Raw genomic sequence first — 14,889 nt, forward strand, 5'->3', positions numbered from 1 at the left:
TTGACTGTTCTTGTACACTGTGTTCAATACATTGCTTTTTGTTACAGGAATTATAAAAAAATAGCCAGATCCACTGTAGTGAAGTCAAAGATAAATATGGGTGTTTCTGACTGTTCTCTGGAAAACCTTTGATTATTGAAATACTTTATGAACAAACAAAAAGGAAGTTCAGGAACTTGCTCTTATATTAACCATGACAAAAATACTTCTTATAATTCAGATTTTTCACCGAATCACAGAATGGTAGGGTTTGGATGGGTCCTCTGGAGATAACCGGTGTCTAAACCCCCTGCAGGATCCCCTAGAGCAGTTTACACAGGAATGTGTCCAAGTGGGTTTTGAATGTCTCCAGGGATGGAAACTCCACAACCTCTCTGGTCAATTTGTTTCAGTGCTCTGTTACCCTCAGAATAAAGAAGTATTCTCATATTCAGGTTAAATGTCCTGTGTAACAGCCTGTGACCATTACCCTTTCTTCTGTCACTGGACACGAAGTTAGACAGAGAACGTTATGCTCTCCAAAATATTATTAAAACCAAATTTTTAGTCACCAAAATAATCTTTAAAATTACCACATGCATACAGAGCCAAAGGTATTAATGATGTGGCCCTCAATGCTTTTATTCCCATGGAAAATGCCACACACAGAGAAGAGTCTTTCTGAATTAGAAGATTATTCACCCCTAGTTAGGTATCTGAATCATTCACCGCTAGCTGAGGGTCTTAAACTGTGCTAAACTTTACACAGGACAAATACTTAACATAAAAATACGGTTTTAAGATGTCCTTGGTGTAAAGGACTCGTTTTGAAAAGCACAAGATACTTTTCATGTCTACAGTTGAAGAGTGGTCATTTACTTTTGATCTATCACCCAGGCATTGCCCCTTCTACAGGGAACTCTGTATCATGTCTAGTTCATTCCTGGTGACAGGCTTGTCAGGAGAAGTCTGAATTCTCTAATAAACAGAACTCCCTTCAATATAATAGTGAAAATGTCATTTACATATTTTGCTTTGATTCATGCATGGAGATCGTTGTCACAAAACCCAGAAGAAATTGCAGTATCTGGCCCAGGTCTGAGGTCCTTAGTAGCACCTCCCCTATCTTGCAGACTGGCTTATGGTCTTTTCAGAATGCCTCAAGCCCATGCTGCAGTTTTTTTAAGGCAAATCTTTCTCTTTAAAGCAACTATTCTGCCGCAGTAAAACCGCCAACTTTATAGCAGTGGATAGCACAACTCGAACTAAAAACATCTGGTGTCGCTTACTGACATGTATTAGAAGAACAGATACTGAATTTCCCTGGAAAAATCAGTGGTTGCCCTTCTTCATCTGCAAAGCAGCAGGATGCTCGTCAGGGCTCGATATGAGCCCGAGGCAGGGATGCTGCATCTGAGGGTGACAGCAAAAATTCGGGGGTCAGTGTGCTGGAGCCCACCCCGACCCCAGGCTGAGGACTGAGTCAGGGCTGGCGGTGCTGTACCTGAGCAGAAGCTGTTGCTGCTGATGGTCCTGCCGGAGCCCCCGGAGGAACTGGGCGGGTTGAATTCCCGGCTCTCCTCTTCCGAAAAGGGCGACTCGGAAGCCGGGGATACCTTCTGCAGCGGCCGCAGGACCAGGCGGGGGATGCGGCTGCGGGACACCTCCCTCTCCAGCTGCGTCTTATGCTCCTGCTCGGGAAGGGACAACCCGGCGTCAGGGACCCTGGGATGCGCCCTCCTCCTCCCGCCATCCCGCAGGGGCGGGGTGGGGGGGGCCGGGGTTCGCCTGCCCCTGGGTGTCTCCGGTACCCGCAGCCACCCCTGCCGCCTCCCATCCCCTGCTCCTCACCTTGCTGCTCTCCCGCAGAGGCCCCATCGCTCCTCAGTCGCGGCGCAGCCGGGGACAGGCACCTGGCATAGACGAGAGGGATGCGGTGAGTCGGGCTCTCTGCTGCCTCTGCGGCGCTGGGGGTGGCAGATCCCGGCCCGGCCCCGCCGCCGCTCCCCGCCCCGACACGTGGTGCCGCCGCCGGCCGCGCCCGGAGTCAACGCTGCCGCCCGCCCCGCGGGCTCCCAGCAGGTGCGGGGCAGGGACCGCGTCCCCCTCGGCCCGGCCGGGGAGAAGCCCCAAGATCTCGACACTTCGGCAGCGGGACTGCTCCGGAGAGGCAGCTCCCTGCCCCTGCTGCTTGCCCCTGGTCGGGACAGCCGTGAGGGACACAAACATGTTAAAATCCGGCCCGGTTTTATTAAATTCACGCTGAGGCACCAAACCAGATCCTTAGGAGCGGGCAGATGTCAGCAGTGCAAATAGGATGGATGTGTAGCTACATAAATAGCAAAATGCATCAGATGTTTTCTGCACCTTACTACTCATAAACAGCTTATAGTAGAACACATTGAGATGTAAAAACTTGGTTCTCTCCGTATATATTTTTATATTTAGTTATTGTCCTGTATTTTATACCCTTCATAGCAATAATTGCTGTTGACCCTCATTGACCAATGCACGTATGTTAACGTCTTCCATCTGCTCCCCAGAGTGGGCCTGGTTGAAAGATATGCATGTATTAGCAGGATGGGCAGCTGGTCTGCATGCAAGTCCATGCAGTGGGTGAAAAGGACTTATTTTCTGTGGAAAAGAATCATGAATGTCTTGATAATGGTCTTCACTTGAGGTTCCATATAAATGTTTCCTTATAGGACTTAATGAGCTTGCAGAAACTATACTTTTAGTAATAGCATTTTGGGGCAAATTTGTCCTTTGTGTGTATGCTTCCTACAAAGAGCCTCAGTTCCTTTTGGAAGCTTCTATTTGCTATTGCAGTGTGAATATTAAATACTGTCTCAAAAATAATTCAGAGAAAATGTGGCTTTTCTATGCTGTGCAGAGAGAACAGACCATCAGTAATAGAAAAAGTGATGTATTCATCTAGTCACCAAAGAGGAAAGAGGACACTGGTGAGTACTGACACACTGATTGTTGCATATACAAAGAGTTATAATTACTAATTTATTAACCTGGTGTCAGAATTAGATCCATTACTTATGTAGAGCTCCAAGCTATGCTCTGCCAAAAAGATGATACCATCCTCCCCTGACAATGTCAAGACATCCATAATTCAGAGAAGTGAGCTAGTTACAGCTGCAAAAAAAAAAAAAAAAATGCTTAAAATTCCGTATTAAAAATTCTACATTCTGTAAAGTATCTTTTAGGCACTGGAATATACCTTCCTGAGGCGTAAAAGAGCAGGAAGAATCACAGACCTTTCCTCCTGCTCCAAAGAGTGTTTCCATGGAAAAAGGAAAATTGCAAATCACATATTTGAATCACAGAAATTTGCTCCTCCGTTCAGTAGCAACCGGAGCACCTGAGACCGTGGGCTTCTCGTGTGAGCTGCACAAGGCACCTGTGTAGTGGAAATTTCCCATGTACATTTAAAATGCCGTTGTACCAGCAGAAGAAGCTGTGCAGCAGCACCGCCATTGCCATAGTAACTCAGCTCAAGAGTTGATGATGATTCAATTGTCAGAGTCTGCTTTATCTTTTTCCTGTTTCAAGCTTGAATTTTTGCCTTGCTAAGAAGCAAGATATGAAAAGTGAAGTCTTCAGGCTGCCTTAGAATTCATAATGGGATATGATTCCTTTTGATCTCCGCTTCTTTTTGCATAGAGATTTATAGCCTTATCGTAAATCATAAAACAATCATTAACTTTCATGAAAACAATTTTTTCCCCCTTACAGTCCATGTATATCTAATACAAATTGAGGAATCAAGCCCTTTTTCAGCTTATTAAAATATTTTTAGTGTGGACTAGTTAATCATCCATACTGGGAAGAACACATACTTGATAAGGTCATGTGATACCATTGTTTGGTATTGGTGTATTACCTATAAAACTAAATTTCAAAACCAGTATTTAACTCTGACTGAAGCCATATTTGCTGTGGAAAGGCAAAACATTATGCATTCATGAGGGCCTCAGAAAACCTGCAGAACAGTATCTTCTAAGGCTTTTTCTTGCTCTGCTCCCTCCTGGAAAAGAAGCAGCTCTTCAAGAAGCCACAGATTCAGCAGAAGAGCCCGGACTCCAGGAGCTGCCAGGGGAAGCTGGGCACTGAGCCAGGCCTGGGGTTAGACCTTACACTTCGCTGAAAGGGGAGCAAGGTATATGAAGCAGTTTTTATTCCAGGCGTTCCTACTAAGAGCTTCAGTCAAACAGAGTGCTTTTCCAGAAAAATCTGGAAGAGAGAGAGGATGGCGTGAATTGTAGTGGATCACAGAGTACCTTCTGCTGTCGCCTCTGCTCCTCTGTTGCTGCTGACTCTGAACCTTCACATTGAGAGGGAGAATGGAGTTTATAATTTGGTGGTTTTCTTAGCTAGCAATTAGTGTCCTTAGGCACAGACAGGAGGAAGATGGTGCATTGCTGCTTCCATGTCTGAACTGCTAAGACTAAAAGTTCGCCTGGTGTTTTTGCAAAGCTTTCTGTGAAATTTGTTTATGTAAGTTTATTTGTTCCATCTGATGGTACATAATTGCTAGACAACTGCAAATGCTGTTTTGCAGTTTGCTTTTTTGTATGTTGGTAGGTTGGTTTTTTTGGCTCATGATCTATCAGAATAACAGTGATAGAGAAGCCCAGTAAAGGTCTCAGCATCGTAATTAAGTACCCAAATGCTGCTGTTCAGAATTGGACACTTCAGAAAAAAAAAATAATTACATGCCCAGAAGAGAATCACAGTGCTCAGCAATACAGACACGGGTACCTTTGCACCCTGTAGAACAAGGCATTTATTCATGCTGCCAACAGAGTCCAAGCCTCAGTTGAGACCTCCTCTGTGCTACAGCTTTGTGTATGGCCTTTGTCATGCCATGAATTGTCCTTCTTTTCTATGCAGCATTTCAGCTTCAATGAGAAGGCTTCCACTCCTGACTTTACTTTTGACCAGTCCCTCACAGAATGGAAGCCAGCAGGACTTCAGGGAAGTCAGAGGCTGTAGACTCCCCGGGTGGCAATAGGTGTGGAACTTATCCTTTTTAGTTTTTTGGGGTGTAATAATAATTAAAAGGCTGATTCCTGCCTCATGTACATTCTCAGCAGTCACTTCATGCACCACTGGTGTTTCTCTGGTGTTATTGTTTGGTACTGTTGTGTACCCTTGCAAAATGTGACTTTGTGGCCAAGTGGCATGCTCCTGCACTCAGTTTTATCACCTGGGTATTTCCCAAACCAGGCTGACCTGTTGCTCAGACCAGGACAGTTTCAATTTTTTTTGTAACACCAAAAGGACCTTAGGAGATTTGGAATGAAATCCAGAGACATTTTGTGACCTTATATTCGTTTGGTTTTGTTGACTTTCTTGCAAAGTTATTTTAGATTTGTGAGTTTTAATGCCTAAATCTGCCTAAATTTAGTTTCAGGTGGCTGATTTTTTTCTTTTAGGTTTGGCACTGGGTTTTCATAGGTCAATGAAGTGCAGCCAATACTTTATACTGCTCCAGGACCATAGTTTAGGTTTTGTTTTTGCATCACATCTCCCTCTAAGGTCAAAGGAACTGCTGAATGGGCTGGGTCCTGTAATCCCACTGCTACAATTTCATTAGCACAGGCAGATAGCTCGTAATGCTTCTGTACATGACCTAAAGAGCATCTGTACTTCACCAGCTGAGACCTATGATGCCCTGACATTTTTTTCTCACCCAGAATGTGAGAATGTGAGAATGATGCTGAAATCAGATTTCCAGAGTTTGGAAGTGAGTAAATGTTGTATGAAAGCACATGAAGCTAAGGAAAATTAAGGAAATATATAAGACTCAAAATGCTTTTGTAAATCAGATAAATGCAAAAATAGAGGAAAGAAGATGAAACACATAATGGTCATTGGCTCTCATATATATAAATTGCTTACTTATGAGTGCTACTTACACATTTCTTATTTTAGATGGGTGGCAGAAAATTGACACTTTTTCTGCTTTAGAAACTATGTATGAAATGTAATTAAAATCCAAGTGCAAGGTCCTGCACCTGAGTCACAGCAATCCTCAGCATCAATATGGGAGGTGGGGGGATGTTCAGTTTTGTTATGGTTTGAGTGGGCCAGGCTGATTTTATGGTATCAATATGAGGACCTACGGTGAGGGCATCCAAGATCCTGAGGGATCCCTGGGAGCAGAACAGAAGGGGTCAGGATTCCCTCCCATTTCCTACCATACTTCATAAAAAGCCAGGAGGGTGGCAAATCTCCCCCCTTCCTGCTCCCTTTTCCCCTTACTTCTTTGCTGCACTCAAGCATCTTGGAGAGAGGCTTCTGCTTTTTCATCAGCTCTCCAGGTGCCCTGCAGGATCCAAATCCATCGGGTGCTGGGAAGAGCTGTGTACCTTTTCCCCGAGTTAGCTCTGTCACAAGGGACTTTTGGATTTATATCAAGCTTGGGTTTTGTGTACATTTGTATATTTGCTACTCATCCTATCTGTTACTATCCCTTTCCTGTTCCAGTAAACCTGTTCTAGTTTTAACTTCCAAACTTTAAGTCTCTCTTCCTTTTTCCTCTTTTATCTTCTCCTGGGAGAATGAAGGGGCATAACAGAGAGCAGTTCTGTTCTCCAGGTTTTGGTGTGCCCTGACCACTGAACTGAGACAAGCCTGGAGAAGGCTCAGGGGAGACCTTACTGGAGACTTTCAATAAATAAAGGAGGCTAAAAAGAAAGATGGAGAGTGACTTTTTACCAGTGCCTGTAATAACAGGACAAGGGACAAAAGACTAAATTTAAACAGGGTATGTTTATATTGAATATAAAGAATAATTTTTTTTATCATGAGGGTGGCAAGACACTGGAGGAGGTTTCCAGGAGAAGCTGTGGGTTCCCCATCCCTGGAAGTGTTCAAGGCCAGGTTGGATGGGGCTTTTGACAATCTGGCCTAGTGGAAGGTGTCTCTGCTTGTATAAGGGGTTGTACTAGATGATTTTTAAAGGTCTCTTTCAACCCAAAGCATTCTATCATTCCATAATCTACATTCTGACTGGCCTTAGTTCAAATGAGTTCAAATTCTCCAGGCAGAATAACACCCTGTAGTTTGTTTATCAAATGTGTTGATCTTGTTTTTCTATTCACAGGGGTTATGTAACATATCAGCAAATCTCATTCAAACATTCCCAGATCCTAAAAAGAACACCAGCTGGAGCTAACCTTCTTCACAATAGTTTACATTAGAGGTATTCAGAGAAGTACCTGTAAAATTTTCTCATCATGTTTAAGAAATACTGGAAAATGACAGAAAGATGAGGTAAATATACATATCATTATAATATATAGAAAAGAGCAAAAGGTAAGCATTACTTCATGTCACTCTTAGGCATAATATGAGAATAATTAATTTGGGACTCTGGCAACACAAATCAAAGGTGAAAAGTGTAAGTAATCAGGATGCTTTTGAAAGAAGCATATCTTGTATGAAGACTTACTTTATAGAGCAAAGGGTAATATTTTAAAACATACAGCCAAATTTGTGTAAAAACATCTGGGATAATAAAGCTCTGCCAGCAGGATGGGAAACTGTTTTGGAAAGCTGTTATGAGAAAAATACTTTGGAGCCATAATAGTGAATTTCTCAATGTGAGTTCTAAGACCATGGCTGTGCTTAAGAGAACTAATGCCGAAGAAATTGAATATTAGCTGAAATAGGGGTGTGATCTTGCCTGGGTACACACTGTAAGAAATTTGCTGGAACAGTGTGTTCGGTTCTAATGGGGAAGAGTTCAAGGGAGATATTATTTTCTGCAAGACATTTATTTAATCTGACTTCTGATAAGACTCGTGTGATCTGTTTGTACTAGGCAGACCTCTGTCAGTACTACTCAGTGAAACCAAGCCAGAAAGCAACCTAAAGCACTGCATGCCCTCAGATGTTTGTGTAGCAGCCTCTGTACCTACAAAGGACTTGGGCTGACTTGTCTGACTTCAGGCATCTGAACCTGTTGCATGGAATGATGAGATATATACAGGTAGGAAAGCAGGGACATCCTTGCCTGTGCCCACACTGGAGGTGGGGGTGTGAGGAAGGACCTGTGCCCAGGGCTGCTTGGATTTAAACTTTCCTCTCCAGGGTGTCTGAGAGCTCTGCCAAAACCCGTGACTCAGCTCTGCATCCAAACAGTTTGGGAAATACAGGAACTCTGGGTTGAAGTGCAGTTTGGATCTGCTTTTAAAATGCATTGTAAACACATCTAAAAATCTATTTAGAAACAATTACTGGCCTGTCTTACCGTAACAGGCACTCCCATCAAAGGCTATTGTTTAGTAGATGTGCAGTTTAATTTGTACAGGAATACTCTGCCTGTTTCAGACTACAGCCATGCCTGAACTCTGGTAGAATGAAATTTGGTGTTGCTACAAAGCTCCAATTTATCTAATTTATAAAATGACTGTATAGAACAGAACATATGTTTTGGTAATCTCTGTGAAGTTCGTGCTTAATCCAGTGTCAAAGTTCAGGAGCAGCCTTGTTACAACTCCTGAAATGCAGCCATCTGAGCTGAGGAACAGCAGCTTACTACACAGGGCTTTTTGATGGAATGTACACTCCATACAGATTTGCAGCAGATCTTGGGATGAGGCCACTGTGAGGTCCTGAAAAAGGTCATGGTGTGCAGCTGTTTCTGCTAGATGAGCCCTGGTATAGTCAATATCTCAAACTGTTTTAGGATTTGATGTGATATTGCTGAAACATGAATTCTTAAGACATTATTCTGAGATGGCCATGTAAATGAAGGCTTCTACCTAGTGTTGAAAGCTTTTGTTTTGCGTTGGAGCAAGTGTCTTCCACTTCTCTCTTGGCTTAGTGGTTATCAGTCAACCATAATTTAAACTAGAAGATTCCTTGACAGCCTACCTGTCAAGGTAGGCTGGATCTGACAGACATTTTTTTGTAATAGAATGAGAAAGTAAGTAGCAGTAGTACGCAGGTAATTGTTATTAAATGATGCATCTCCTGAGGTTATAAAGAAAATCAATTAAGCATCTTGCTTTATTTTTCTCAGTACCTTATGTATGTGTACATAGTGTACAGAGTGTACAGAGTGGATAGAAAAAGCATTTCACTTGGAATCTGGACTGAAGTGCCACTTGAAGAGGCATAGCTGCTGTTTTAGGTTCTATCTGGAGACAAGTATCTCTTGATGAATACAGCACTTGTGAATGGAGTTTTATGATCTCAAAATGGGTGTCTGAGAAGTGTCTGCTCATTTATCTTGCACACCTATTTGCATATCTCCATTCTGATTTGTTATTACTGAGCTACTTTTATTCTGTTCTTACCTTAAGGGTAGAGAGGGGTCTGATTTCAAATGCTCTTCAGTGTGGACAAAGGTGATACCTGTATAACTGAAAGTTTCCCAGCAATTGAAGCACATTGGTTGATAACATTTAATATGGTTAAGAGGATAAGCTCTCTCTGACCTGGCATCTAACATGTTCTTATGAGCTCTCCCTCTTGAATCAAAGTAATGCCTTGCCAATTACCACATACTTCTGGCAAATGTAATGATTTGAGTTAGGAGAAATTTCATCAATTTATGGGAACACTCAGACAGGAGAAAAGGAAAAATGAAAGGTCATCATGGCAGAGGAGATGAGGTCTAAAATGTCCCCAGGGGCTCTGAGAGCATTGCACATGCTGTGGCCAAGTGGGCTGTGATACAGGAGGTGATGATCAGTGCTTAGACCCTGGAGGGGGGACAGGATAGTAATGGGGGAAAAGATATCTAAGATGCAGGTGTGATCCAGGGCACTGCTAGTCAAAATAATATGATTTCCCTGCTCTTACATGAACTGTGAATCCGTCTGTACTGCCACTGAAATAAGAAAAACAGCATCAACAGTGGACAATTGCCAATGTCAGTAGCTGTTCAGCTTAAGGGAAGAGCAATGTAATTTGAGATCAGGGTAACTGCATTGAATTTTAACCATATTTCACATTCTGTAATGTACAATGGTTAAAATAGATGCATTTTACCCCAATAGTGCCCTTTTAAATGACAAATTCTGTGAACAGCTCTTTCATCAAAAAGTAAGTTTTAAAAAGTAGGACTTTTACAAAACCTTTTATCCTAATTATGATATTAAGTACTGTATTAGACCTTCTGGGTTGTTTCAATAGTACCATATTTGAGTAACCTATTTGAGATATGCATAGGTTTGTTCCTTACTGAGGTCCTGTGTCTAACATGTAGAAATTTATATATGGGTATTCATGTATAAATTAGTTAATGGAAACATTAAAAACACCAAAGAGGAACCAGAAACATTTTTTATATATATTCAGTTGATGCAGGGCTTATGTTTTGGTTTTACCCCTCTGAGCCTGGTCTTGCTTCTATCAACTTCACAGTATATCTAAGCCAAGGATCATATCATAGTTACTGTCATCCTTGTGCCCCTTTTTTTCCTTTCTGCTTTACTATGTTCTTGGTTATACACTTATCCAGCTGTGCCCTACATATAGGCTCTTTCCTGGCAGTTTTGGAGCCTGAGCTATGAACAAGAACCAGGTCTTTCAGTCTTTCAGTATCCATTGCAACTTGGTCTTGAACAGGGCCTCAAGCTGCTATTCCAGTATAAAAAATAGATGATAGTATTAATAGGAGTAAATTATAAAGCTTAATGCCGTCAACACCAGAAAAATGGTCAGTTAGACTAGAATTTCTTCAAGTAGTCAAACAGATTTTGTACTCCTTGATGGCATTCAAATCACTGACATAAGTATTTTGTAGAATTGTGATTCTTCATAGCTCCATTCCTTCTTGGTAACATCCCCCATGTGGAAGAATTTTGTTGTTATCCTCCCATTTCCTTTCAATAAGATAATTGTGCAATCTGGGGACATTAGAAGGTAAAAGCCACTTTTTGTATCTAGGCATCTACTTTCAGAAAATGAAAGTATCTTATTTTCCACAGCTGTCAGTACATAACAGTGACAACTGCTTTAACAGAAAGGCATCTGAAATTTCTGAAAACACTGATTATACAAAGGTTACAAATACAGTGCTCCACATCCAGGAAATTATGTGTTTGTAGGGCTGCTGGAGACCCTTCTGTTGTTTTGAAATATTAAGGAAAGAAAATGAGACTTTTAATCTTCATTTTGCATTTGATTTGATTTGATAAATTTATTTACACTCTCAGCTTGTAATTTTTTTCAATTTTTATCTAAAAGCAGACAAGATAAGCAAGAAAATATTTCCTACTGATGGTGAACTGCCAACTATATCAAATAAATTATTTCTTTATAGCCTAGTTATTTAGCTGAAAGAAATGAGTCTATTGTGAGCCATGAATTTACATTATGGGCACCAGAGAAAGACTGCATCAGCTTCCCTCTCCTTTGGGTTCAGACTCCGTTTCCCAGACGTTGCCCTTGGGCTGCAGCCCGGGGCGATGGCAAAGCTCCTGCTGAGATCTGTGTTGGCTCACAACCGTGTTGTTCCAAACTTGCTGGGGGCATCCAGCCAGCAATCCCCAGCTGCCTTTGTCTGACACCCAGTCCCTTGACTCAGCTGAACTGTTAATTGTACCAAATACCTCCCAGAATTTGAGTGTGGGAGGAGTAGGGATGCAGCAGGCAGTCCCCCTGCATTGCCCCCTAACCACCCCATGTTAAAAAGCTGGGCTAGTGCTTTCAGTAGCAAAACAAATAAACTGCATTGTAAGGCCAGAACGTACAGACAGGGCAGAGATCTGTGGAAGTGCAGGGGACAGGGAGGAAACGAACTAGAACTGATCTGGTGTCCTGTTCCCTGCTGAGGGGACAGTCAATGCCTGCAGCACAAGGTGGGTGTGCAGCAAACTTCAGGAAACATTAAGAGCTCAGGCCCAGGTATTCTGAAGTAGGATTCAATCCCATAGTCCTCATATATCCATAATTACCAGCATAGCTGAAACTTTACATCTTACCCTGAAGTTCCTACCTGAATTAAAGGCTGAGCTTTGAAAATTATCTACTGGGAAATTCTAGATAATTTAAATGTGTAATTTAAATGACTACAATGATTTTTGCACCCACTGGTGAGACAAATTTTGGAAGATACAAAATGCTCATTAATAACTACATCTGTTATTAAAAATTAGAATCACAGGATCATAACATTTTTAGAGTTGGAAGGGACCTTTAAGATCATCCAGTTCCAACCCCCCTATCATGGGCAGGGACACCTCCCACTAGATCAGGTTGCTCAGAGCCTTAAAAATTTCAAGAGATGGGGCTTCTACTACCCCTCTGGGCAACCTGTTCCAGTGTTTCACCACTGTCATGGTGAAGATCTTCTTCCTAACTTTGAACCTGAATCTTCTCTCCTCTAGTTTGAATCCATTCCCCCCAGTCCTATCACTACCTGACATCCTGAAAAGTCCCTCACCAGATTTCTTGTAGGCCCCTTCAGATACTGGAAGGCTACAGTGAGGTCTCCTCAGAGCCTTCTCTTCTCCAGACTGAATAACCCCAACTCTCTCAGTCTGTCTTAGGAGAGGTGTTCCAGCCCTCTGATCATCCTTGTGGCCCTTCTCTGGACACACTCCAGCACGTCCATGTCCCTCATCTAACAGAGGCTCCAGAACTGGACACAGTATTCCAGGTGGGGGCTCACAAGAGCAGAGTAGGGGGGGAGAATCACCTCCCTGGACCTGCTGGCCACATTTCTCTTGATGCAGCCAAGGATACATTTAGCTTTCTGGGCTGCAAGTGTGCACTGATGGCTCATGTTGAACAACTCATCCAGCAGCACCCTCAAGTCCTTTTCCTCAGGGCTTCTCTCAAGCCAGTCACTGCCCAGCTTGTATTGGTGCTAGGGATTGCTTGGACCCAGGTGCAGGACCTTGCACTTGGTCTTGTTGAACTTCATGAGGTTGGCATGGCCCCACCTCCCCAGCCTATCAAGGTCCCCCTGGATGGCATCCCTTCCCTCCAGTGTGTCAGCCACACCACACAGTTTGGTGTCATCAGCAAACCTACTTAGGGTGCACTCAGTGCCACCATCTATGTCACCAACCAAGATGTTAAACAAGACCAGTCCCAACACTGATCCATGAGGGACTCCACTTGTCACTGGCCTCCACTTGGACATGGGCCCATTGACAGCCACTCTTTGGGTCCAGCTGTCAAGCCAGTTCTTTATCCACTGAGTGGTTCATCCATCAAAACCATATTTTACCAGCTTGGAGAACAAGATGTAATTACTATATTACACATTTCTTTTCCTGGTTTCCTTGTACTTTGCTATATTAATCTGGACCTTGAATGACCAATTGGCTTTCTAACTGGCTCTGGGGGGTAAACAATAAGGATTCAACATCTTAATTTGAAAATTGCTCACTTTTCCCTTGTTTAAGTATATTGAATGCATTTAAGTATAGCAACTGGTAGATTCCCTATACTATTCCATAAACTTTTTTTTTCCTTTTTCCTAGGTACGTTTAATATAAGTCAGTAGGAGTGCCTATCATTAGTGTTTACTGTGAGCTTGACTTGAGTTTATAGCAGCCAAGAGCATCCACTCAGACCATTCAAAACATTGCTCTTGAACCTTTAAGGAATGCAAATTTAACTTACATCAGCATATAGTCCTACAAACACATGAGCCTGATGTAGAAAGGTTGCCATTAAGTTCCTCAGCAGTGGCAATTCTGCATAATCTGGCCTCAGTCCAGTATTAAAACAATATCAATTTGGGGAAGATAACTTAAAATCTGCATAAACAATACTCATATAACACCCAGTATTATTTTTGTGGTATCAGTAGAGTTAAAAGAAACATACTTCTAGCCTACACTCAAGAGAGAACTTGTGACAAAATGAAATATAGCCTGCTGAAACCTACTGTAAGCAAATACCACAAGCTGTGCCAAACAATTATATTAGTTTAACTGTAAAAGTAACACCAAATAGAAAGAAGGGACTTGCACATGTCTGTCACCATTGTGTTTAAAGGGTACATCCACGGAGAAGGTTCACACTCATCTAAAGTCAGCTAAAGGTCATTTAACTATAGTATGTTCATACAACTGCCCAATACAGTCAGAAGTTTTAGGGACTTCCTTTTTATAAGGAAAAAATGATCTGAATATCAGATCTGATTCTAAATCCTGTTAAGGAACATTTAGAAACCCTGTTGTTATTTCTGAATTTAATTTTCATTGCAGTTTAGACATTGGTTGGCTCCTCAGATCCTATATGCATTCAGGCTCTTTTTCAACTTTTTATTTAAAAAAAACACTACAGTGTAATGAATCTGCTATTTGCAAAAAAGCAGCAAAAAATCGGATTAATGTTTGGATTATGCCTAGAACATTATGACATTTATAAGTCTATAAATGGATTTCTGTGGACGCTGCTGACGTGGTGAGGTTATACATACTTAAAACATCAGGTGAGGGGTACATGTGTCAAAATCAACAACTTCTAATACACTCTTGCCAGAATATACTAAGTTTTGTATGCTTGTCTCACAAAAAAATGGGCTGTCAACTGGTCTAGGATCATATAATCCTGAATTATGGCCCTTGATGCAATTTCTCATAAGATGCCTCGGTGCTTTTTCAAACACTGTCTGTAACCTGACCTCAGCCTCCCAGCAAACTCTCTTCTTCACTTCAGCAGATGAAACTGGACATGAGTGAAGAACACAAAGCTTGATAATAAGGGGGAAGTTCATAGTTTGTCAGAACATGCTTCCACAACAGTTTGTTGGAGCTGAGTTTAACTTCTTCTTTAAGGACCCCTTTGTTTTTGCCAGCTGTGGATCTTCACAAATACTTTTAGCAATGCCTTAACAGGAATACAAGTGTCTTAAGGGTTTTACATTTTTCAGAAGTCTTTGTACTGGTTTATTTGTAACCCCAAACACAGTATTTT

General features: G+C 42.0%; 1 protein-coding gene across 2 annotated transcripts in view; it reads right to left on the minus strand.

The window, feature by feature from the left end:
• The window catches only part of SYBU (syntabulin), a 41,706-nt gene extending 39,754 nt beyond the window's left edge, over positions 1 to 1,952 (minus strand). The window contains exons 1-2 of one of the 2 annotated variants that reach the window (XM_030444935.1): positions 1,831 to 1,952; positions 1,484 to 1,670 (exon numbers count right to left, since the gene is read on the minus strand). In XM_030444935.1, coding sequence (XP_030300795.1) covers positions 1,484 to 1,670; positions 1,831 to 1,857 — 214 coding nt within the window. In that variant the 5' untranslated portion in view covers positions 1,858 to 1,952. The remainder of the gene's footprint in view (positions 1 to 1,483; positions 1,671 to 1,830) is intronic. The other variant, XM_030444936.1, reaches the window with a different exon arrangement.
• Between the last annotated feature and the right edge of the window lie 12,937 nt (positions 1,953 to 14,889).

The sequence above is a fragment of the Calypte anna genome, chromosome 2 (assembly GCF_003957555.1).
Source record: "Calypte anna isolate BGI_N300 chromosome 2, bCalAnn1_v1.p, whole genome shotgun sequence".
NCBI lineage: Eukaryota > Metazoa > Chordata > Aves > Apodiformes > Trochilidae > Calypte > Calypte anna.